This window comes from Hordeum vulgare, chromosome 1H, assembly GCF_904849725.1.
Source record: "Hordeum vulgare subsp. vulgare chromosome 1H, MorexV3_pseudomolecules_assembly, whole genome shotgun sequence".
NCBI lineage: Eukaryota > Viridiplantae > Streptophyta > Magnoliopsida > Poales > Poaceae > Hordeum > Hordeum vulgare.
The window spans coordinates 282,849,855-282,874,975 of record NC_058518.1 but is presented as its reverse complement, the minus strand read 5'-3'; the positions used below and the strand labels follow the sequence as shown (position 1 = coordinate 282,874,975).

At 41.6% G+C, this 25,121-nt stretch overlaps 1 protein-coding gene and 1 long non-coding RNA gene across 3 annotated transcripts; both read right to left on the bottom strand.

The window, feature by feature from the left end:
• Window positions 1-16,469: 16,469 nt before the first annotated feature.
• On the bottom strand, window positions 16,470-17,068 carry LOC123409701. Its single transcript, XR_006612891.1, has 2 exons — window positions 16,984-17,068; window positions 16,470-16,899 (listed from the first exon to the last, which is right to left on the bottom strand). It is a non-coding gene; the product is annotated as an uncharacterized LOC123409701 (long non-coding RNA).
• A 1,378-nt stretch (window positions 17,069-18,446) lies between these two features.
• Window positions 18,447-21,261, bottom strand: LOC123431246 (mitochondrial import inner membrane translocase subunit PAM16 like 2-like). 2 transcript variants are annotated; one of them, XM_045115080.1, is made up of 5 exons: window positions 21,112-21,261; window positions 20,174-20,234; window positions 19,994-20,081; window positions 18,873-19,003; window positions 18,447-18,789 (listed from the first exon to the last, which is right to left on the bottom strand). In XM_045115080.1, the coding sequence occupies exons 3-5, from the start codon at window positions 20,049-20,051 to the stop codon at window positions 18,661-18,663; spliced, it is 318 nt and encodes a 105-aa protein (XP_044971015.1). In that variant the 5' UTR covers window positions 20,052-20,081; window positions 20,174-20,234; window positions 21,112-21,261; the 3' UTR covers window positions 18,447-18,660. The 2 variants fall into 2 exon arrangements, with proteins under 2 accessions (XP_044971015.1, XP_044971008.1); XM_045115073.1 differs by lacking the exon at window positions 20,174-20,234 and having other exon boundaries at window positions 21,112-21,229.
• Between the last annotated feature and the right edge of the window lie 3,860 nt (window positions 21,262-25,121).

Genomic DNA, 25,121 nt, shown 5'->3' with positions numbered 1-25,121 from the left:
AACCAAGAATATCACATAAAGACTTTGGAATCGCGGAAACACTAGCACCCAAATCACACAAAGCATTGCACTCATAGTTTTTTATCTTGATTTTGATAGTAGGTTCCCACTCATCATGAAGTTTTCTAGGTATAGAGACTTCTAGTTCGAGCTTCTCTTCAAGAGATTTCATCATAGCATCTACGATATGCGCGGTAAAGGCTTTGCTTTGGCTATAAGCATGTGGATAGTTTGCAATGGATTGCATCAAAGAAATTCAAACAAGGAGCAATTATCATAATTTAATTCCTTGAAATCCAAAGTGGGAGTTTCATTACTACCCAAAATTTTGACTTCTTCTACTCCACTCTCCACACCTTTATCATCGAGATAAGTCGACTCCGAATCATTGGGGCGTTTTTCAACCAGAGTGGATTCACATCCAGCCCCTCCATAAATAAGTTTGACACGCGAAAACAAAGATTCAAGAGGAGACACACCAAGCACTTTAAGATCCTCATGATTTGCATCACTAGAACGCACCCTTTTAAACCATTCATGTCTAGCACGAATTTGGGCGGTTCTTTCTTTGCTCTCATTCATGGAAATACTCATAGCTTTCAAAGTTTCATCCAAGTTGACCTTGGGAGGAGCGCATCTAACTTTCAAAGCATCAACATCACAAGACATCCTATCAACGCTCTTAGCCAAATCGTCTATTTTGAGTAGTTTTTCCTCTATGGACGCATTGAAAATCTTTTGAGAGTTAATGAACTCTTTGATATTACTCTCTAAATCAGAGGGTAATTTGTTGTGATTTCCATAAGTGTTGTTGTAGGAATTGCCATAATTGTTAGAGGAGTTACTAGGAAAAGGCCTAGGAACATAGTTTCCTCTAAAAGCATTGTTGTTGCCAAAATTGTTCCTACCAACAAAATTCACGTCCAAACTAGCGTTGCTACTCTCAATCAAATAAGATAGTGGCATGTCATTAGGATCTATAGTAGCGTTTCTACTAGCAACCAAATTCATCAACTCGTCCATCTTAGCACTAAGCGAGTTAATCTCTTCTATAGCGTGCACCTTTTTGCTAGCAGGCGACCTTTCAGTGTGCCACTGAGAGTAGTTGGTCATGATATTGTCTAGGAGTTTTGTAGCGTCTCCTAACGTGATTTCCACGAACGTTCCTCCTGAGGCGGAGTCCAAGATATTGTGAGAAGCGAAATTCAAGGCAGCGTAAAAGATTTGTATAATCATCCACAAACTCAAGCCATGAGCGGGACAATTTCTAATCATAAGCTTCATCCTCTCCCAAGATTGTGCAACGTGTTCATGATCAAGTTGCTTGAAATTCATGATATCGTTACGTAAGGAGATGATCTTAGCCGGTGGAAAATACTTGGATATGTAAGCATCTTTGCACTTATCCCAAGAATCGATACTATTTTTAGGCAAAGAAGAAAACCAAGTTTTTGCGCGATCTCGCAACGAGAAATGAAAAAGTTTCAACTTAATCATGTCATTATCCACATCTCTTTTCTTTTGCATATCGCAAAGCTCAATGAAGGTATTGAGATGGGATGCGGCATCTTCACTAGGAAGGCCAGAGAATTGCTCTTTAATAACAAGATTCAGCAAAGCTGCGTTGATTTCATACGATTCCGCACTAGTGGCGGGAGCAATCGGAGTACTAATAAAATCATTATTATTAGTGCTCGAGAAGTCGCAAAGTTTGGTGTTTTCATCCATGATGACTTCAACAAACAAACAAGCACACAAGCAAGCAAGAAAACCGGCAAAGGAAAACGGCAAAGGAGAAAGGCAAATGAAAACGGCAAATGTGAAGTGGGGGAGAGGAAAACGAGAGGCAACTGGCAAAAAAGTAAATGCAGCAGATGAGTTTGTGAGACCTACTTGGATAGATCTTGATCTCTCCTCCTCGGCAACGGCGCCAGAAATACTTCTGCTACTGCAACAAAAGACCTTCCAATGGCGCCAGAAATAGGTGTGTCGACGGCACCAGGAATCCTTCTTCTACGGCTATGCCTTAAGGGACTTCCTAGGCAAATATGCAAAGTATTTCCCCCATGGCTTTGGAACCTTGTGTTGGTGTTCCCTCGAAGCGGAAAGGGTGATGTAGCGCAGTGATGGTAAGTATTTCCCTCAATTTGAGAACCAAGGTATCGATCCAGTGAAGGAGTATCACAAGAGCCTGCATAAACACAAAGAACCTGCTCCCAACACTATGAAGGGGTTCTCAATCCCTTATAGATTGTTCGCCAAGTGAGAACTGAAAGCAACAAAGTAACACAGCAAAGTAAAAGCGGAGGTGTAAACGATAGATGTGAATAGACCCGGGGGCCGTAGTGATTACTAGTGGCTTCTCTCATGAAAGCAAGTAGACGGTGGGTGAAAAAATTACTGTCGAGCAATTGATAGAACCGTGCAAAGTCGTGGCATCATCTATGGCAATGATTATATCTATAGGCATCACGTCCAAAACAAGTAGACCTATACTTTCTGCATCTACTACTATTACTCCACATGTCGACCGCTATCCAGCATGCATCTAGTGTATTAAGTCAAAAAGAACATAGTAAGGCCTTAAGCAAGATGACATGATGTAGATGGACAATCTCATATCAACGATAGAGCCCACCTTGTTACCCTTGATGGCAACCACTCAATGTGTGCCTTGCTGCCCCTACTGTCACTCGGAAAGGTCACCACATGGTAGAACCCAAAACCAAGCACTTCTCCCATTGCAAGAATCATAGATCTAGTTGGCCAAACAAAACCCAAGACTCGGAGAGACTTACAAGGATATCAAATCATGCATATAAGAAAGCAGCAAAGACTCAAATATATATCATAGATAATCTGATCACAAATCCACAATTCATCGGATCTCGACAAACACACCGCCAAAGAAGATTACATCGGATAGATCTCCATGAAGATCATGGAGAACTTTGTATTGACGATCCAAGAGAGAGAAGAAGCCATCTAGCTACTAAGTACGGACCCGTAGGTCTGAAGTGAACTACTCACGAGTCATTCGAGGGGCGATGATGATGATGAAGAAGCCCTCCAACTCCAAAGTCCCCTCCGGCAGGGCAGCAGGAAGGGTTTCCATATGAGATCTTGCGGAAACGGAAGCTTGCGGCGGTGAAAAAGTATTTTGGTGGCTCCCCTGATTTTTTGCTGTATTTTAGGGAATATATAGGCCAAAGATCTAGGTCAGGGGGGCACCAGGGAGGCCACAAGCCTGTCCACCGCCGCCTCCCCCTGGTGGTGGAGTGGGGGCTTGTGGGCTCCCTGTAGCCCTCCTGGCTTGGCCCACAGCCCCCCTGATCTTCTTCCGTTCGGGAAAAAATCATTTCGGGGATTTTATTCCGTTTGGACTCCGTTCCAAAATCAGATCTGGAAATAGCCAAAAACACAAAAAAAACAGGAACTGGCACTTGGCACTGAATTAATAAGTTAGTCCCAAAAAAGATATAAAAGGTACATAAAACATCCAAAGATGACAAGATAACAACATGAAACCATCAAAAATTATAGATACGTTTGAGACGTATCAAGAAGCCCCTTGATGAAGGAAGGAGTAGGATTGGGTCAAGTTTCAAACAAGAAGACTCTTCTTTTATACTTTGTGAGAAATCACTTTGAGTCCATAGGAAAGCCAATACTATTAAAAGGGGATGAGGTACTATGATGAATTGGTTGCTCAAGTGCTTAGAGGTAGCCACAAAAAATACTCAGCCATTCTCCCGTAGAATATCTCTGTCCAAACCCATATAAGCAATATCGGTGCCACCCACAATTTCCGTTCGGCCCTACCAATTTTACACTTGACAGAACCTATGCCAAACCAACCATCTCGGTACCACCAACATTCCTATCGGTGCCACCGAGATTTAGTGACCAACTTTCTGTTGAGAGGATTTCAAGTATCAAAATTTCCAAGTTTGAAATCGGTCTCACCGAGATTTGCAAATTGGTCTAGGTCATCCTATCGGGACCATCGAGATTCCTATATCGGTCTCACCGAGAATTCAAAAGTTGCCACATTTAGTGCAACTCGGTACCCCCGAGATTCATTTCGGTGTCACCGAGTTGGGAAATAATGTTGTAACGATCGGATTGTGGGGGATGCCTATATATATCCCTCGACCTACCTATCATTCATAGAGGAAGCACTCAGAACACACACACACTAGCCAGATCCATTTTTCTAAGAGAGAGCCACCTACTCATTTGGTGAGATCAAGAGATTCCATTTGAACCATTTGAACCTTGATTTCTAGCCTCCCCAAGTCACTTTCCACAAGATCAATCTCACCTACCCCTTCCAAATCTGAGAGAGAGTGATTGAGTGTCGTGGAGACTATCTTTAGAAGTATAAGAGCAAGGAGTTCATCATTCTACCACATCTATTACCTTTTGGAGGGTGGTGCCTCCTAGATTGGTTAGGTGTCGCTTGGGAGCCTCCTACTTCGTGTTGTGGAGTTGAACTAAGATGTTTGTACGGGCAAGGAGATTTCCCACTTCGTGAAGATCTACCGTGAGTGAGGCTAGTCCTACGCGGAAGCCATGGTGGAATAGACAAGGCCGCTTTGTGGACCCCTTCTGGGTGGAGCCTTCCGTGGACTCTCGCAGCTGTTGCCATCTGTGGGTTGGAGTCTCCACTAAGATGGGCGTACGATTGCGCCACCTATCGGAACCGTGATAAAAATCGTCGTGCCAACTTATTAGCGTTTGATCTTCTTAAACTCTACTTCTTACTACATGTGCAAAGTCTTTACTTTCCGCTATTTGTTGGCTAGCATATGTAGGGTGCACTACACTTGTTAGAATCGCCAAAAACTACCAACCATTAAAATTGGGAAAAGGCTAGGATTTTAATTTATGCAAGTAGGCTATTCACCCCCCTCTAGATACCTCTTCTATCAATCTCACAAATGTCACTCAAGGACAACGATGAGCTGCATAACAAGTCAAGCGGTGCTTACAAAGATTCAATCGATGCTCCCTCTACTTCAAGTGACAACCTTGTTACCAATGAAAATTCAACAAGTTCTACAAGAGTAGAGGCAAAGAGAGAAGCTTAAGCTCAGGATATGAGGAGCTGCGTTCGTCTAGTCGTGACCGAAACCGCTACAACTGTGGAAAGCCCGAACACTATTCCAATGAGTGCTCGGCTCCTCACAAAACAAAGAGAAGAGTCACCTAGAAGATGAAGCTCAAGAGATGAGTCACCTCGCAGAGAGAGAAGGAGTAGAGAAGATCATTATGAACGAAGACACTCCCGGAGAGGCAAAGAATAGGAGAAGAAGGACAAGTACACCAAGAGCAGTTCAAGAAGAGGACATCAAGCTTAGGTTGGTGAATGTGTTTTCGGCTCTGAGTCTAGCAACCAATCCGAGAGAAGCTACCACTCCAACTCCGACTACAGTCAAGATGAAGCTGTTGCCAAATTCCACTCGTTTCCTCCAGCTCCTATGACTTATTTGATTCACCAAATGAAGGCATTGGAAAATGCTTCATGGCAAAAGGCCCCAAGGTATCACACATCGAGTACTTTGACTTTTATAGTGATGAGGATGCCTTGTTAGGAGAAAATGACTTGATCTCTGATAAGACTAGTGATAATATTGTAAATGAACTTGAAAATATTCATACTAGTCAAGAGAAATCGAATGATGATGATAAGAAAGAGATTGAACGACTAACTAAAGAATTAGACACTCTTAAGTTCGCTCATGAAACTACTTTAGAAGATCATAGAGAGATTGCAAGAACTCATGAGAAGCTACGCTTCGAGAAGCTAAATTTAGAGAAAGACCATGTGTTTCTAAAATCAATCAATGATGATCTTCAAAAGAAGGGTTCTTCTTATCTATCCAAACAATTAATCTTGACTACTGTTTTCCACAAATTAAACCTAAGAACACTACTAACAAAGGCAAGAAATTTTCTTCATCTAGTAACAAAAATTCTAAAGCTAGATCAAATGATATTGTTGCAAGTAGCTCCCTTGATTCCACTAATGATTCTCTTAGCCAAGTTACACTTGAGCAAGAAAACAATTTATTGAAAGGGATTATAGAGAGAGGAGTCTTCAAGAGTCTTGCCCGGAAGTAGGCAATTCAAAGAAATTGTACGCAAGCAAGGAGGACATCGGAAGAAACAATGTGTTGGCTACTTCAATGTCAACAGAGATGTTTGGGAAGAAGGTCCATATCCCATTCCAAAGTTTGTTCCTCAAGAGGAGAAGTATGACCCTACTCCTCCCAAGGGAACAAGATCTCAAGATGGCCTGCTACCACAAGACCACAAGGGCAAGGGAAAGCTTCAAGAGATGATTGACTTATTTGAGGAAGAACCCCAAGCCAAGGTCGAGCGGGTTCTGAAGGACACTTCTAGTACTACGTCATCTAGTGCTACAACAACTCCAAATATCCCCATCAAGGTGATGTGGGTTCCCAAGAGAAAGAACTAGAAAGTTCTTGAGGGGTTACTCTGCCAATGAAATTCACCTTTATTCATTTTGGCAAGAACTATACGCAATGAACTCCAACCATATGCATTAGTTCAAGGAGTCACACATTCCCTCAAAGGTGATCAATGGACAAGGTAAATAATGCATCTTTGGACATCACCTCCCTGAGAAATCAGAAAACTTTGGTAGTGATAAACAAAGGAGACTAAGGGGATGTGATCGTCCCCACTTTGGGAGTCGTTCCTCAAAACTTGTCCAGCATGAGAAGTATTGGGCTATCTATTAGCATTCGTTGACAAATTATGCACCTCTCAAAAGCTTGTTTTACAATCTTGTTGATTTCAAAATCCCTAAAAGCTCTAGCACATGAGTTTTCCCTACTTCCATGTGCGAAGGGCCAATCTTTTACTTTTATGTTGAGTCAGTAAAACCTACTTCTTTCTATCCTAAAAAGATCAGACACCTTATGTTGACAAAGATGCATGCAGTTATATTGTTTCATTGAGAATTGCCATATCACACCTTTGTTGATATTATCATTAAGAAAAGTAAGTTGTTTGTTAAATCCTAGCTAAAGAAAACATCTTCCTTTGTGTTAGCATTTTCACTTCTTGACTAATAACATGTTCTTTCAAAAAGCTTCAATTGATCTCATCAAATTATAAGAGGAAGAGAAAAAGTTAAAAGTTATTAGTTGTTCTTTGACCAAGGACATGTTTGCCATGCTTTGATGAGTTTTCTTAGCTCTACTTTTGATTGTAATTGATATTAATCTTTCATAAGGGCCTTATGAGTTGAGATTGCTGTTGAGGATGGTTGAGTTTAGTAGAGAAATTATGATGCTTCTTGTCCGTATTCTTATTTATCGACACTTCACTCTCTAAACTTGTGGACAGGTTCACCGAGCTCAATATTCGCTTGGGGACAAGCGAGGTCTAATCTTGGGGGAGTTGATACGTCCAAAATGCATCACCTTTTTGTATCATAATTTGTCTCTATTCATTGATATATTTCACATTATGATGATGTACTTATAGTGTTTTGGCTTATTTTACACATATTACAACTTTCCGGTGCCGAAACAGCAGACGCAGGATTCAGCGAAGAAAATAGCACGAAGAGTTGCAATATCAGAACATCTCCAACTGTGCTGAAAATTTGAGGAAAGAAGTTTCCGAACGGATCCCGAAGACAGGCCAAAGAAGGGCCGGAGGGGGGCCACGGGTCACCCACGCGACCTGCTGGCGCGCCCCTAGGCCGCGCCAGGAGACCGCCTGGGTGGTGGGTCCCGTCTCCGGTGCTCTCCTTTGGCCTATATGTTCCTCTTGACCTAAAAGTTATGGGGACAGAAGAGTTTTCGCGATTCCGACGCCGCTCCACGGTGGAAACCTACAAAGAAGAAAAGACTTTCCGGCAGGCAGATTCCGCGGGGGAGAATTCCTCCCAGAAAGGGAGATCGTCCTCACGGGCATCATCGAGATCATCATCACCATCATCACCAACACCAGCACCATCTCCACCTTCATCCCATCTACTTCACCATTGCAATTGGAGTTGTACCTTGCACTATGCATCCCCTCTACTTTGCCGGTGTTGATTACTCTTTTGTGGTGAATGCTATTGAGTTTTGTTGGAGGATTATTATTATGACCAGATTTTTAATAATATTTTCATCACCTCTGATCATGATCTCTTTTATGTCTTGTGAGTAGTTCTGATAGTTCTTCAGGACATGGGAAAAGTCTATATGCTAGTAGTCATATGATGTTGAAGTAATATGTGTTGATTGATATTTAAGTTATGGTGTTATTCTTCTAGTGGTATTATGTGAACGTCGACTACATAACACTTAACCTTTTTAAGGACCTAGGGGAATGCATCGTGTATAAAGAATGCTTACCGTGGGTTGCCAGAGTGACAGAAACCTGAACCCCAGTTCGCATACTTTTGCATGAGGGGGTATTGGATCCTAAAGCTTATTGCTATGGTTAGGCTTTGCCTTAATTTCTCTATTGTATTTGCGGATGCTTGCAAGAGGGATTATTCGTAAGAGTGTACTTGTCTTAGCCTAGACGGTGCACTAGTTAAGATCCACCCACATAACACTTATCAATAGAAAACATATTACTAGACAGAGTATGTCGAAAGCACTTGACTATCTATCCCGTGTGTCCTCAGGAACGCCTTAGTCTTTATAAGTTTAGTCCCTCAAATTATCTTTTGTGTTTAAAAGTATTGAGCCACTTGCTGCACCTCGGCACGATTTACTTTACTTGCATTTATTTCCTTGTTGCTTATATTAGAAAACCCATAAAAAGTTACCTTTCAGTACTTGCAGTTATTCCTTGATCAAGATCACTTATCAATACCTTCTGCTCCTTGTTGGGTTTGACACTCTTACTTATCGAAAAGGCTACGATAGATCCCCTACACTTGTGGGTCATCACGTGTGCGTAGGAAAATTTTGTTTCCCATGCAATGTTCCCCAAGAGTGGCATCATGAGCAAGGTTCATGCGTAGATGATATCTCGAGTAGAACACAAAAGAGTTTGTGGGCATTGATGTTCAATTGCTGCCCTCCTTAGTATTTTCTTGATTCGGCAGTATTGTTGGATTGAAGCGGCCTGGACCAACTTTACTCGTACGCTTACAAGAGACCGGTTTCATCGACTGACATGCAACTTGTTGCATAAAGATTACTAGCGGCTGTCTGTTTCTTCAACTTTAGTTGAATCGGATTTGACCGAGGCGATCCTTGGAGAAGGTTAAATAGCAATTTGCATATCACTGTTATGGCTTTGTGTAAGTAAGATGCGATCATACTAGATACCCATAGCAGCCACGTAAAACATGCAACAACAAATTAGAGGACGTCTAACTTGTTTTTGCAGGGTATGCATGTGATGTGATATAGCCAAAGATATGATATGATATATTGGATGTATGAGATGATCATGTTGTAATAGTTAAATATCGACTTGCACGTCGATGCTACGGCAACCGGCAGGAGCCATAGGGTTGTCTTTAATTATTTTGCGCTTGGTGATGCTTTGCTTTTTTGCTAGTAGTAGCTTTAGTAGTAACAACATAGTTAGCGCGACAACCTTGATGGCACCACAATGACGGAGATCATGAAGATGGAGATCATGGTGTGGCGCCAGTGATGATGGAAATCATGATGGTGCTTTGGTGATGGAGATCAAGAAGCACAAGTTCATGGCCATATTATGTCACTTTTGATTTGCATGTGATGTTAATCCGTTTATGGACCTTGTTTTGCTTAGGACGATGGTAGCATTATAAGGTGATCCCTCACTAAAATTTCAAGATAAAATTGTGTTCTCCCCGACTGTGCACCGTTGTGACAGTTCATCGTTTCGAGACACCACGTGATGATCGGGTGTGATAGACTCAACGTTCACATATAACGGGTGCAAAACAGTTGCACACGCGGAACATTCGGGTTAAACTTGACAAGCCTAGCATGTACAGACATGGCCTCAGAACACAAGAGACCGAAAGGTCGAGAATGAATCATATAGTTGATATGATCAACATGGATATGTTCACCATTGAAGCTAAACACAACTCAAGTGATGATCGGACTTGAGTTAGTGGATTTCGATCATGCGTCACTCGAATGACTAGAGGGGTCTCTATTTGAGTGGGAGTTCTTAAGTAATATGATTAATTGAACTCATTATCATGAACATAGTCAAAAGGTCTTTACAAATTATGTTGTAACTTGCGTTGTAGCTCTACTGTTTTAGATATGCTCCTTGAGAAAATTTAGTTGAAAGATGATAGTAGCAATTATGCGGACTCGATCCGTAAACTGAGGATTGTCCTCATTGCTGCGCAGAAGGCTTATGTCCTTAATGCGCTGCTCGGTGTGCTGAACCTCGAGCGTCGTCTGTGGATGTTGCGAACATCTGACATACATGTTTTTGATGACTACATGATAGTTCAGTGTGTAATGCTTAACGTCTTAGAATTAAGGCGCCAAAGACGTTTTGAACGTCACGAAACATATGAGATGTTCCAAGAGATGAAATTGGGATTTCATGCTCGTGCCCTTGTTGAGAGGTATGAGACCTCTAACAAGATTCTTTGTCTACAAAGTAAGGGATAAAAGCTCAATCGTTGAGCATGTGCTCAGATTGTGTGAGTACTACAATCGCTTGAATTAAGTGGGAGTTTATCTTCCGGATAAGATAGTGATTGACATAGTTCTCCAAAGTCACAGTCACCAAGCTACAGAGCTTCGTGATGAACTATAACATATCAAGGATAGATATGATGATCCTTGAGCTATTCGCGATGATTGACACCGCGAAAGTAGAAATCAAGTAGGAGCATCAATTGTTGATGGTTAGTAAAAACCACTAGTTTCAAGAAGGGCAAGGGCAAGAAGGGATACTTCGTTAAACGGCAAACTAGTTGCTACTCTAGTGAAGAGACCCCAGGTTGAACCCAAACCCGAGACTAAGTGCTTCTGTAATGAGGGGAACAGTCACTGAAGAGGAACTACCCTAGATACTTGGTAGATGAGAAGGCTGGCAAAGTGGACAAAAGTATATTGGATATACATGATATTGATGTGTACTTTACTAGTACTCCTAGTAGCACTAAGGTATTAGATACGAGTTCAGTTGCTAAGTGTTAGTAACTCGAAGTAAAAGCTATGGAATAAACGGAGACTAGCTAAAGGCGAGTTGACGATATGTGTTGGAAGTGTTTCCAAGGTTGATGTGATCAAACATCGCACGCTCCCTCTACCATCGGGATTAGTGTTAAACCTAAATAATTGTTATTTGGTGTTTGCGTTGAGCATGAACATGATTAGATCGTGTTTATTGCAATACGATTATTCAATTAAAGAGAATAATGGTTATTCTATTTGCTTGAATGAAAACCTTCAATGGTTTATTGAATCTCAATCATAGTGTTACACATGTTCATAATATTGATGCCAAAAGATACAAAGTAGTAATGATAGTACCACTTACTTGTGGCACTGCTGCTTGAGTCATATTGGTATAAAATGCATGAAGAAGCTCCATGCTTATGGACCTTTGTACTCACTCATTTTTGAAATCTTTGAGACATGCAAACCATGCCTATTGGTATAAATGCATGAAGAAACTCCATGCACATGGATCGTTTGGACTCACTTGATTTTGAATCACTTGAGACATGCAAATCATACCACATGGGCAAGATGACTGAAGGCCTCGTTTTCTAGTGAGATGGAACAGTAACTTGTTGGAAGTAATACATTTTGATATATGCAGTCCAATGAGTGCTGAGGCACGCAGTGGATATCATTATGTTCTTACTTCGTAGATGATTTGAGTAGATACTAGTGTATTTGCTTGATGAAACACACGCCTGAATTATTGAAAGGTTCAAGTAATTTCAGATTGAAGTTGAAGATCGTCATGACAAGAGGATAAAATGTCTACGATATGATTGTAGAGATGAATAGCTGAGTTGCGAGTTTGGTACAATGTGAAAATTGTTTCACATCTCATGCCACCTGGAACACCATAGTGTGATGGTGTGTCCGAACGTCGTAGTCGCGCCCTATTTGTTATGGTGCATACTATGATGTCTCTTATCGAATTACCACTATAGTTTTTTGGGTTAGGCATTAGAGACAACCGCATTCACTTTAAATAGGGCACCACATAATTCCGTTGAGATGACAACGTATGAACTATTGTTTGGAGAAAACTAAGCTGTCGTTTCTTAAAAGTTTGGGGCTACGACGCTTATGTGAAAAAGTTTAAGTCTAATAAGCTCGAATCCAAAGCGGATAAATGCATCTTCATAGGATACCCAAAACAGTTGGGTACATCTCCTATCTCGGATCCGGAAGCAAAGTGTTTGTTTCTAGAAATGGGTTCTTTCTCGAGGAAAAATTTCTACAATTGAGTGGGAGGATGGTGGCAACTTGATGAGGTTATTGAACCGTCACTTCAACCAGTGTGTAGCAGGGTGTAGGAAGTTGTTCCTGTGGCGCCTACACCAATTGAAGTGGAAGCTAATGATAGTGATCATGAAACTTCGAATCAAGTTACTACAAACCTCGTAGGTCGACAAGGTCACGTACTGCTATAGAGTGGTACGGTAACCCTGTCTTGGAGGTCATGTTGTTGGACAACAATGAACCTACGAGCTATGGAGAAGCGATGGTGGGCCTGAATTCCGGCAAATGGCTGGAGGCCATAAAATCCGAGAGAGGATCCATGTATGAAAACAAAGTGTGGAGTTTGGAAGAACTACTTGATGGTCGTAAGACTATTAAGTACAGATGGATCTTTAAAAGTAAGACAGACGATGATGGTGAAAAGTCACCATTAAGAAAAGCTCGACTTGTCGCAAAGATGTTTTTGACAAGTTCAAAGAGTTGACTATGGTGAGACTTTCTCACTCGTAGCGATGCTAAAAGTCTGTTGGAATTATGTTAGCAGTTGCTGCATTATTTATGAAATATTGCACATAGGATGTCAAAACATTGTTTCCTCGACGGTTTCCTTGAGGAAAGGTTGTGTGTGATACAACCAGAAGGTTTTGTCGATCCTAAGGATGCTAACAAGTATGCAAGATCCAAAAATCCTTCTATGGACTGGTGCAAGCAACTCGGAGTTGGAATATACGCTTTGATGAGATGATCAAAGCTTTTGGGTTTATACAAGGTTTATGAGAAACTTGTATTTCCAAAGAAGTGAGTGGGAGCACTATAGAATTTCTGATAAGCATATGTGGTTGACATATTGTTGATCGAAAGTAATGTAGAATTCCTGGAAAGCATAAAGGGTTGTTTGAAAGGAGTTTTTCAAAGGAAAACGTGGATAGAGATACTTGAACATTGAGCATCAAGATCTACAGAGATAGATCAAAACGCTTAATAGAACTTCCAATGAAATGCATGCCTTGACAAGTTTTTGAAGGAGTTCAAAATAGATCAGTAAAGAAGGAGTTCTTGGCTGTGTTGTAAGTTGTGAATTTGAGTAAGACTCAAAGCCCGACCACGGCAGAAGAAAGTGAAAGGACGAAGGTCGTCCCTATACCTTAGCCGTAGGCTCTAAAGTATGCCATGTTGTGTACCGCACCTGATGTGTGCCTTGCCATGAGTTTGTCAAGGGGTACAAAGAGTGATCCAGGATTGAATCACTGAACAACGGTCAAAGTTATCCTTAGTAACTAGTGGACTAAGGAATTTTTCTCGATTATGGAGGTGGTTAAAGAGTTCGTCGTAAAGGGTTACGTCGATGCAAGCTTTGACACTAATCTGAATAACTCTGAGTAGTAAACCGGATTCGTATAGTGGAGCAGTCATTTGGAATAGTTCCAAATGGCACGTACTAGCAACATCTATAGGATGACATAGAGATTTGTAAAGCACACACGGATCTGAAAGGTTCAGATCCGTTGACTAAATACCTCTCTCACAAGAAAGACATGATCGAACCCCAGAACTGTATGGGTGTTAGATTCATTGCAATCACATAGTGATGTGAACTAGATTATTGACTCTAGTGCAAGTGGGAGACTGTTGGAAATATGCCCTAGAGGCAATAATAAATTGGTTATTATTATATTTCCTCGTTCATGATAATCGTTTATTATCCATGCTAGAATTGTATTGATTGGAAACTCAAATACATGTGTGGATACATAGACAACACACTATCCCTAGTGAGCCTCTAGTTGACTAGCTCGTTGATCAAAGATGGTCAATGTTTCCTGGCCATAGGCAAGTGTTGTCACTTGATAATGGGATCACATCATTAGGAGAATGATGTGATGGACAAGATCCAAACTATAAACGTAGCATATGATCGTGTCAGTTTATTGCTACTGTTTTCTGCATGTCAATGTATCTGTTCCTATGACCATGAGATCATGAAACTCCCACACACCGGAGGAATACCTTGTGTGTATCAAATGTCACAACGTTACTGGGTGACTATAAAGGTGCTCTACAGGTATCTCCAAAGGTGTCTGTTGGGTTGGCATGGATCAAGATTGGGATTTGTCACTCCGTGTGATGGAGAGGTATCTCGAGGCCCACTCGGTAATACAACATCATAACAAGCCATGCAAGCAATGTGACTAAGGAGTTAGTCACGGGATCTTGTATTACAGAACGAGTAAAGAGACTTGCCGGTAACGAGATTGAACTAGGTAAGGAGATACCGACGATCGAATCTCGGGCAAGTAACATACCGAAGGACAAAGGAAACAACATATAGGATTAACTGAATCCTTGACATAGAGGTTCAACCGATAGAGATATTCGTAGAATATGTAGGAGCCAATATGGACATCTAGGTCCCGCTATTGGTTATTGACCGGGGAGTGTCTCAGGCATAGCTCTCGAACCCGCAGGGTCTGCACACTTCATGTTCGGTGATGTTTTCGGTATAGTTGAGTTATAGGTGTTGGTAACCGAAGGTTATTCGGAGTCCTGGATGAGATCCTGGACGTCACGAGGAGCTCTCGAATTGTCCATAGGTAAAGGTTGATATATAGGAAAGTGGGTTTTGAACTCCGGAAAAGTTTTGGGCATTTCCAGCGGTGTACCGGGAGTGACGAATAGGTTCCGGGAGTCCACCAGGTGGGCCCACCAACCCCAAAGGGTCTCATGGGCTATGGGAGGACGTGTACCAGCCCTTAGTGGGTTGGCCCAAACCTCCACTAAATCCCAAGGCGGATTGAAGGTGGGAAGGAAATAAACCCAAAGGTGAAAAAGGTGGAAAGGGTTTCCAAGTGGAGAGGAGGAATCCTACTCCTAGTAGGATTCAAGTAGGACTCCTCCACCTCCAATTTCAGCGAAACCTTGAGGGTTTGAGGCTGCCTCCTCCCCTCCCTCCTATATATACTAGAGGATTTAGAGGGAAAAGCTAACCCTAATTGCCACGTGTTCCCTCTACTTCTCTCTAGATCTGTTTCTCCTCTATATCGGTTTTCAGCAATGCTTAGGCGAAGCCCTGCTGGAATTGATCCACCACCACCATGCCGCCGTGCTGGAGAACTCATCTACCTCTTCGTCCCTCTTGATGGATCAAGAAGGCGGAGATCTTCATCAAGCTGTACGTGTGTTGAACGCGGAGGTGTTGTCCGTTCGGCACTAGATCGGGATGGATCGTAATGGGATCACAGGACGGATCTGATGAGAACGTGGGACGGGCTGCGATTTGGATCGCGAATATGTTCCACTACATCAACGGCGTTATATACGCTTCCGCTTAGCGATCTACAAGGTATGTATATTCACTCTCCCATCTCGTAGATGATCATCACCATGGATAGGTATTGTGTGTGCGTAGGAAAAATTTTGTTTCCCATGAAGTGTTCCCCAACATGTGCTACACCAAAGCTATCCCTCTCACCATATGGTTTCCATTCCACCTGCAACATAGCACAACAAGGCAACACTGATGTCAAGTTTTGATGTAGAGCATGTAAGTGAGTGATGTAATGTCACTGTTTACCTACTCAGCGGTAAGCGTATCCATCTTGTTGGTGTTTTGCATGTACATGATATTGGCATCACTCATCATATCCGATACCACGTCCCACTTGTAAGACCAAGTGGGAAAGGCATAAAGGTTTTTCATGTTCGTCCCATGCCTTCAATCCTACATCTCTCGGCCATCCAACTGGCAGGCGTTCCAACTCCATACAGAAAGTAGGAGCATGCAACCACCAATTTCGTCGTCTTTTGAGGAGCTACGACAAACATCGTCCTACTGCACGTAAAGCCAAACATGGTTCAGTTAAGGGCAAGGGTGCATTTGTAATGTAGAAATGAACTAACTCCTGACAATTGATTACCTGCCGATACAAGTAGGCTAGTGTCGCCGAACCCCAGCTAAGTTTGTTTTCGAAGACGGTCAATGCCTTGAGCCACATCCATTGAGCGTTCTTGTCGCCACCGTCAGCAAAGAGAGTCCTAGAGATAACATACCACATGTACACACGAGCATAAGTCTGGATTGCATCATCATTAGCGTCCCCACTACACAAAGTTTGCTACGATCCACGTGTACGGAGAGCCAGCTATGACTTTTTCTTTAATGTTCTCTTTAGGCTCTAGAGGAACCATACCAAGAATCAATGCTCATACAAAGTGGCTTCCCCTCAATAGGAAGTGCAATGATTATGGAAAGATCCTGAAGTATCACGGTCATCTTCCCGGTCCGGAGGTGGAAACGGTATGTCTCCGGCCTCCACCGTTCCATAAGTGTCGTGATTGCTGCAGCGTTCAGGTTTGGCGTCGACCGACTGACAAGGTGAATGAACGGGAGAAGTCATGGCATCTCGATGTATGGTGTGTATCGCTCATGATATGGCATGGCACTCGACGATGCCCCGTGAGATCGAATCTTCGGCGGTGCAAGATGCTGCAAACATACAAGTGAGAGTATTACAACATGTCTATATGAAATAAAGACAAATTACCAACTACTAACTAGTATGCTTATTACCATCTTCTTCTCCAACATCATGTAGGCCCGGTGTTCAATGTCATAGTAATCATCGACAAGCCACACCATCCTACATATTTCAAACAATAGACATATATTAGCATTATTTCATATGTGAGCATCGTTTCGGTTTCTAACCAAATATGAGCAAACTAAAACACTTCCTATTCATTATTTCATATGTATTCATCTCAACAATCATCGATAGGTACTAAAAGGAATTTAAACAATTTCAACAATCAACAATTATTCTATATGCATTATTCTATATACATACAAATTCCTATGTATGAAAGCATGATTTTCAATACAAATCAACACAATTTATCCAATGATTACAACTAATCTATATAGGCTAAATCAATACACATTAATTCAATTTTCTACAGAAATTTCAAATCAATTAAAAACTAGGATTTTATCAAAACTTGTACAAATGTGAACAGTGTGAAGGATTTTTTTGGATGAAAAGAAGGGGATCGAAGGAGAATACCTTCTACGAGAGATTGAGACATAAATTCATGATCAAAAACGTTAAATCTGTGAGTTCTGGAGAGGGGATTGAGAGGAGGAGAGAAGGAAGGTTGTGGCCATTTGTTCCGTTCGTGAAGGGATGAATGGGTGGGTGGGGATGAGGGGAGGCCGGCCCATGGTAGTTAAGTGCATGGGTAGGGCCTTACGGCATGGCGTTGTACGTGGTAGTGTAGTGCTCGTGTGCAGCGTGCTGCACAACTAAGGATGGGTCCGTTCCTGACCATATGTATAGCGTCTATGTCTCACACATTACACAATAAAGTGTAGCGTCAATTTATCGGTTACACAATGTAGTGTAGCGTCAATTTATCAGATACACAAAAGGTCAGTTGCCTAAAAGTTTTCCTTCACTTTGCGAATTAGTTGCATCTATAGATCATTTTTGTCCATTTTGCCATCTGGTGACCACGTGGCCAGTTAGCTTTTCCGAAAATATATACTCTCTCCGTTTCTAAATATAAGTCTTTTTAGAGGTTTCACTAGACGACTACATATGGATGTATATAGACATACTTTAGAGTGTAGATTCATCTTTTTTACTCCATATGTAGTTCCTTAGTAAAATCTCTTAAAAGACTTATATTTAGGAACGGAGGGAGTAGACGCGAGCACAAGCTGGTCAACACGTTTAAAAATCCAGGCCATTGGCACGTCAAAATCTTGGATCAGCGAGAGACAGCGCCTGCTGGCTGCTTTGCTGTTGTGCATAATTCTGAAGCTAATTGACCAAAAATACGTACAATATGCTCTGTTTGGCAGCCTAACCCGAAGGCCGAACACCAGACCATCGGCAGAACAGACAAAACATATTGCAGTGTCCAAAACGAATTTGCATTCCAGGGGAAAATATCCCTATTAAGAGAAGAAGAAATGGTGAGTGAAAATGCCATCGAATGGACCAATAGCGCAAGAGCACGGCCTCTACAGCATCAAAGAAAACAACAAAATTTCATACCGAATGTCATACGAGAATTCAGTGATGGCTTACAAATTAGTTCTCTAAAGAGCCCACTGTCACCGCCCTTGACTTTTTTATTGATGACACAACAGCAGCAACCATTGTTGGTATGTACATTTCTCTCAAGAGGGGGAAAGAATATAAGGTTACAGTATCTTGGCAGCTGATTTTAGAAGTTGCGAATTTCAGGTCGGAGTTCCATCTTGCTTGTTCTTTTGGTACACTTTTTCTAGGCACTCCTTGGCCCGGTGAACCTTGGATTGGAGGTAAAAGCTCCCAGATGTCGCATTTCTCTCGAATAGCTTGTCATACCGCTGCATTCAACAAGGTTGATAAGAGGTTGTAGTCAGCACTGCACATGCGAATAGCGAGGGGCCAAGTGAAGATAAGAGAAGACCTGTATAATCTCTTCCCATGTCGACTGCTCAGTCACACCCAATATCTGCCTCGCTTCTTGCTCGGTCATTGTCTTGCTGGCCCTACGGATATTGTTGATTGCTTCATGGGCCACACCAGTTTTATTTGCATCTAGCAGAATAATGGAGCAATACTACGTAAGGAGGTGATCTCAAAAAATAAATAGTAAGGAGGTACACATGCATAATAAATTTCCTAACCCATTACGGATAAACAGTTGCAGAACAGAGTTTGGCCGGTAATAACCATCTTGTACAGACTCATTATAGCAGGATATATATTGTGTTCAAAAGACAGAGGCTCAAAGCACCCATCTGTACTGTCTTTTTTGGTGAAATATCTATACTGTTATTATGACACACTGATAAACACATGATATCTTACTAGGTCTGTTTTGAATAAATTCCAAGCAGACTTACAATAATATCTTTTGTAAATCAGAGGTTTCGTGTATTGCATGTGAACACTATACATATGAGGCAACAAAAAGCTATCAAGATAGTTCTTTTCTTTTTGGTAAAACAAAGAATCTACTTTTTGTTTCCGAAGTTATGTATGCCATGAGTTCAATGGCATAACAAGCCCACCATTTTAATTTATATGCAGTCTGCAGATAACCTAAGTTCAATATAAGCCCTGAATGTTTAAACTTGTTTTTACAAGGTTAAATTTCTTGTTCTCTAAGCTACAAACCCACATATACAAATATCTTGTAGTTGTAATCCACCAAAAACTGCATCCCCAAGGCAATCATCTATAAACGAACAAAAGTAGTAATACTATGACAAAAGGATGAAAGCTAGGATAAGACCCGAATGCCAGCATTTCTATCTTACTTCAGAAATGCTAAAACAAGATAACTGAAACTAAATAAGATTGTTATGACAAATAAATTATTTTATAAACCTGACAAGTTACAAGCATAACACAAAATTGCCATCTCATGTCACTCGTTTTCAGTAAAGTTATTCCAGATTAGTGACCTCTGACTACAAAATTCTGTAGCTTTCTATCAAGCTCCCATCCTTTTATGTCCAGGACAAGGAGGTCAAGACATCTTTAGGTGTGGGTTAGAACAAAGATCATAAGGAAGGAACTTACTTTCAAGTGCTTTTCGGTATGCCTGAAGCATAGCTCTTCCTATAATCGTAGAGCCCATGACAATAAGGTTCGCAATTAGCTTCCCAGCCTGAAATTACAAGAAGTAACTACATGTAAATGAGTGTCGCATGCGTTTCAACAATATGCCTGAGCGTCAGATCAAAGAGATGCAGAACCTACCCAACAGTAAATCAACAATATGCCCCTGGTGAAATTAAGTTTCTGTGTATATGATACTGCACTATAGGCCCAAAATTCAATCAGATAAAACAAGCGCAGAAACTGAGGTGTAACTATGTCAGCACCACAGACTTGCCAATTAATTCGAAGTTGTTTCAACTGCCAAATCAAAGAAAGAAGAATACATCTGATGTGCCAACCTTTTCGGAGCAATTACGCATGATCTATTTTGAATCCATAGAAATGAGTACTATACTATTGACACGAGTTAAAAGGACCATCACATTCGCTGTAAGATGCCATAAATTATCCCATCAGTCGGAGTAAAATGAGAAAGATCTACACTACTTAATTATTTCAGTGCATCCATATTATAGCTGTGCGCAAGGGTATAGTTGCTTGGTCCATCTCTTATTGGTTTTAATTCCAGAAATGCTATTCCTGAGAAAACTGATACACGGTACTATTCGTTGGTGAAAAGTATAGGCAACCTTGTTATTGCTATGATACGAAAAATCTACTCTCAGAATAAGGTTCCAAGGATTAGTTCGTAAGTGCACCATAAAGGGTGGGTGTATGGGATATGTTGCCCCATGTAAAATACTAAAATCTTTGCCCGTCCATGGCAACGTAAAACGGAGGGCATCCGTGGTTGTAAAGATAGATCCCGTGAGACTGCATACTACTGCCTGAAATCCCTATCCAGCAACCCATTTCTGATGTGAATTTAGTGGTTCCGGACTCCTCAGCATCAGATAAACAGACCCACTAACAACCTGCCCTTCCAGGAGTCCTGGAGACCTCGGCCCCAATTAGCGCCAACAAACTATCTATCGATCTTAATTACCAGCAACGACAAGGCAAACTCACGTAGGTGCGCGGCGTGAACAGGGAAATAATCGGTTGGGGGAGGGAGGGGGGAGGAAGGGGCGCTTTACCATGGCTGGTCGTTCGCAATAGACGCGATTGATCCGAGGAAGGAGGCCGCGCTGGCGGAGATTCGCAGCTGCGGGAGGGAGGAAGGAGAAAGGAGGGCGTCAGGAGCTCGAGAGGGGTACGTGGCGCTTCGGATTTTCCTTTCTTTTTTGGGTTCTCACAGCATCTCCAACAGCCTTATTTGCACTCATTTACTATTTTACAAATCTTGATAAAAAAACCTTCTCCAACAGCCTCCTAAAGTTTGTTATATTTACACCCACACTTTGCATATTTATCAAGCCAACGATCATTTTGTAAATTTTTAGCAAACCTCCTAAAGCCTCGTTTTGTCTCAATGACAGGTGGGTCCGTGTACTGGTATGTGTTCCACGTGCGCTGTGTGCGTGTGTGTGCGTGTTTTTTGTATACGTGTATGCGTTTATGCTGCATGTGTACTTGTGTGAACGTGTGTGCTGCATGTGCGTAAGTGTACGTGTGTGTGCATGTATACGTGGATTCGAGTTGTGTTATTATATATATACATGTACGTATGCTAATGTGCAATATGTTTATGACAAACTGTCCCCACATGTCATTGTGCGTTTTGTGCAAATATAGCAATCCAATATACAAAGGCTATCAAAGCAAAACATGTTGTCTTTGTAAACCTTCTCCCTCCTCTTGCTATAATAAGTTTTTAGCAATCTAATATACAAAGGTTATTGGAGATGCTCTCACCTGTTCGAAGGTAAAAGTAGAGAGACAGATTAAAGTATATATATATAGTACCGAGGGAATGCATCCAATAGACGTGATGGTTTCGAGTGATACGAGCAAACAGTCGTGTCCCTTGTATATGACAGTTAGGAATAATAGAGATTCTTCACAATTAACACATGGGTTAATTAAACTCAACATTTCTACTAATCTACGCATCATCTTAAATAAAAGCTCCTTCAAAATTCTGTGGAAAAAATGTAAGGAGTATAGTGTCTGATATATAGTTAAAACTCCTGCAAACCAAGTGGGAAAAATAAGAAGAAAATGAGGCAACATCTAATGGTTATTGTCTCTTTTAACTCAATACGAGAAAACCCAAAGAATTCAAAGGACAATAAATATGTGGTATATACTTTCCTAAAAGACCCGATGAGAGAAACAGAAAGTATGATATATGATCTTATTTTGATATTACCTCATTAAAAACCTTTATAAGGACATCTATAGTAAACTCATTAAGGAAAAAAGTATTATATGTTGCATTAAACATGAACAATTCAGGAAGATACTCCTCCTGATTTTTGCAAATTCCAAAGCCGTCACATATCCAATTCCATGGACATGCTTCTGGAATGTGAAAGTTGGTAGAGACTTCGTGAACAAATCAGTCGTATGATTTGACTTGCAAGATATGCAATATAGCAATATTGCTTATTGTGTAACCTGTTTCCATTTGGGCAACACGAGCAACATTATCTTTGAGGTAATGGTTGGTGGTTGTAGCCATAAGGTATGTTTTGAAGACTCTCGTGAGATGGCTACCACACCTAATAGAAACACAAACCTTGTCTACGATCTGACATAGTGAGGATCTCATCGATGTATCAAATAATATTGGTGTTTAGATTTGTATGGAACTGAAAAACCAGGACAAGATGTTTGATGCATTGGAGATATCGAAAGATATTCTTGAGTACCAGCCAATTGTGTATGGTGGATCCAATGGCATTTGGAACGTTCAGTACTAATATCTAATTTCCATCATCTCTTGGTCTAAATAGATCATTTTCTATGTGTGGAGTATGAACTACCATGAGAATTATGGATGGATAAGATTTGTCCACAATGAATATCTTCAATATATTATGGATATAGACAACATAGTATACCATAATGTATGAATGAAGGTACTCAAGTTGTAGTAACGAACGGTATTTGTTTTACCCAAATCCTTCATTTTAAACTCCGTCATGTAGTCGATTACAGGTGTCGCCATTGCACACACACAAACATGGATAATCGTCATTGTAGGAGCAATCCTTGTGTATAAATGTAACACCCCTAGTGTCACGCTGCAGTAACCCCACCCTAATGTGCCATGTCATCATGCTTAACTAAGCCAAGTTTTCACTTGATTAAAATCAAAGCCATTTTCAAATTAAAGATAAAATCAAATAAATTATTTCTTCAAGCTGTAAAATGAAAATGTTCTTTATGTTGCAATTAATTCCTGAGAAATTATGGGATAGAAACCAACAATAATAGAATGGTTAAGTGCCATAGAATAATTAAAACAGGGGCCAAAACAATATTTTAAATACTTTTTTAAATTATAAAAACTGCAAACTGTTTTATTTATGTGCCAAACTTTTTGTGACACTATCTAAAAATGACCTAAGTCCCATATTTTACAAGAACCTTTTGCTAGCTAATTTATTATAACACGAAAGAAATAAAAGAACAACTAAGATTAAAATAAAAGAAAGGCCAAAGGCCATCGTGCACTGGGCCTTAGTGCACATGGCAAATCCAGTCCAACCCATCCCCACTCATCTCCCACCTCGCTACACGGAGTCACGGGAGCCGTGGAAAGCCATCCATGAATGATCAGCCACGAGTCGGCCATCCCATGCCCTTCCCTGGGAGGTTAAGAGGATCACAACGACCCCACAACAACCCTAGCTCCATTCCCCTCCTTTTCCCCATCGCAGCCCCCCCTGCTAGAAAACGAGTGCGAGAGCTCGCGCGATTGTGACATCCCTGGTTTAGGTTACAGTAAACTTTGTAATCAAGCTACAATAATTTGAGGATTATGCTAATCCATTTTGCTAATCCATGTGTGATCACTATTGGAATCAAACTCTCGTTCGAATCCCTATGCAATTCAAAATTATTTGAAATGTGAAATTAAAATTTTTGCAAACTTCAAATTAAAAATCATGCTTAGGTTGGCATTATCCCCTAAGCTATTCAAAAATTGGAACCAACATTTTATCAATTGGTTTAGTGCCTCTAAGACATTTATAACAGTGGCAAAACAAGTATTAAATGCACATTTGGATTCGTGTAAGTTTCAATTATTTTCAAAAGGCCCCTAAACTTTTTATGTTGCTATCTAATATTGCCTTTGTAATATTGGGAATATCCTCTACTTTTTATAAATGATTTTATTATTAAAATAATTAAAAAAAACAGAAACTAACAAAAACAAAAAACAGAAAATAATAATATATAAACTGCACTGTGTACTTGTAGCCATTGCTACCGTGCACAGCCCAGCCCACCCGAGGCCTTGTCCTTTCTCAGTACAAGGAAGAAGGCAGGCCATGGCGCTCGCAGTGCGCGCACGCCGTCCACATCACCGATTGTCGTCGTGTCGAACATCCACGATGCCCTGGCATTGGATAAGATCACCCGAACCCAGGGACAACCCTAACCCTCTCTATTCTTCCTCCCTGTGCTGCTTTCTTCCCCGAAAGGCCCTGCCGAGCCGCCGTCGCCGCATCCTCGTCGTCGTCGCGGCCACCAGCCACCCGGCACTGCACAAAGATGTCCAGGGGGACCACCGTCGTCGTCCACGTTGGCTTCGTCCATCGGTTTGAGTATGAGAGCTCCATGCAGTCGTCATCGAGCTCCTCTTCGCCCACGGCCGCCACAGCCATCGCCGTCGATCTCCACCACCGGTCGTCCCCGACCCTTCTCGAGCTCGCCATTGGGCGCCACTGTGATCCCTCGATGGATCCCCCTCGTTCCCCCTTCCTTCCCTCGCCGTAGACGTCGTACGACACCGCCGCCCGAACCCGCTCGAGCTCGCGCTCACTGGCCCGCAACCGCACCCCTGCCCTGTGCCTGCCCGTGCCTCCGCGCGCATTGGCCTCGCCCGCTGCTCGCCCTCACCGCCCCCTGCTGCCTAGCTGCTGCTACCCCGCGGTGCTTGCTGTTGTTGCTGCTCCATTGCCGTTGCTGCTTGCTGCCTACAACTGCTGCTCTGCCTGTACTGCTGCTACCACAGTAACATTCAGGTACTATA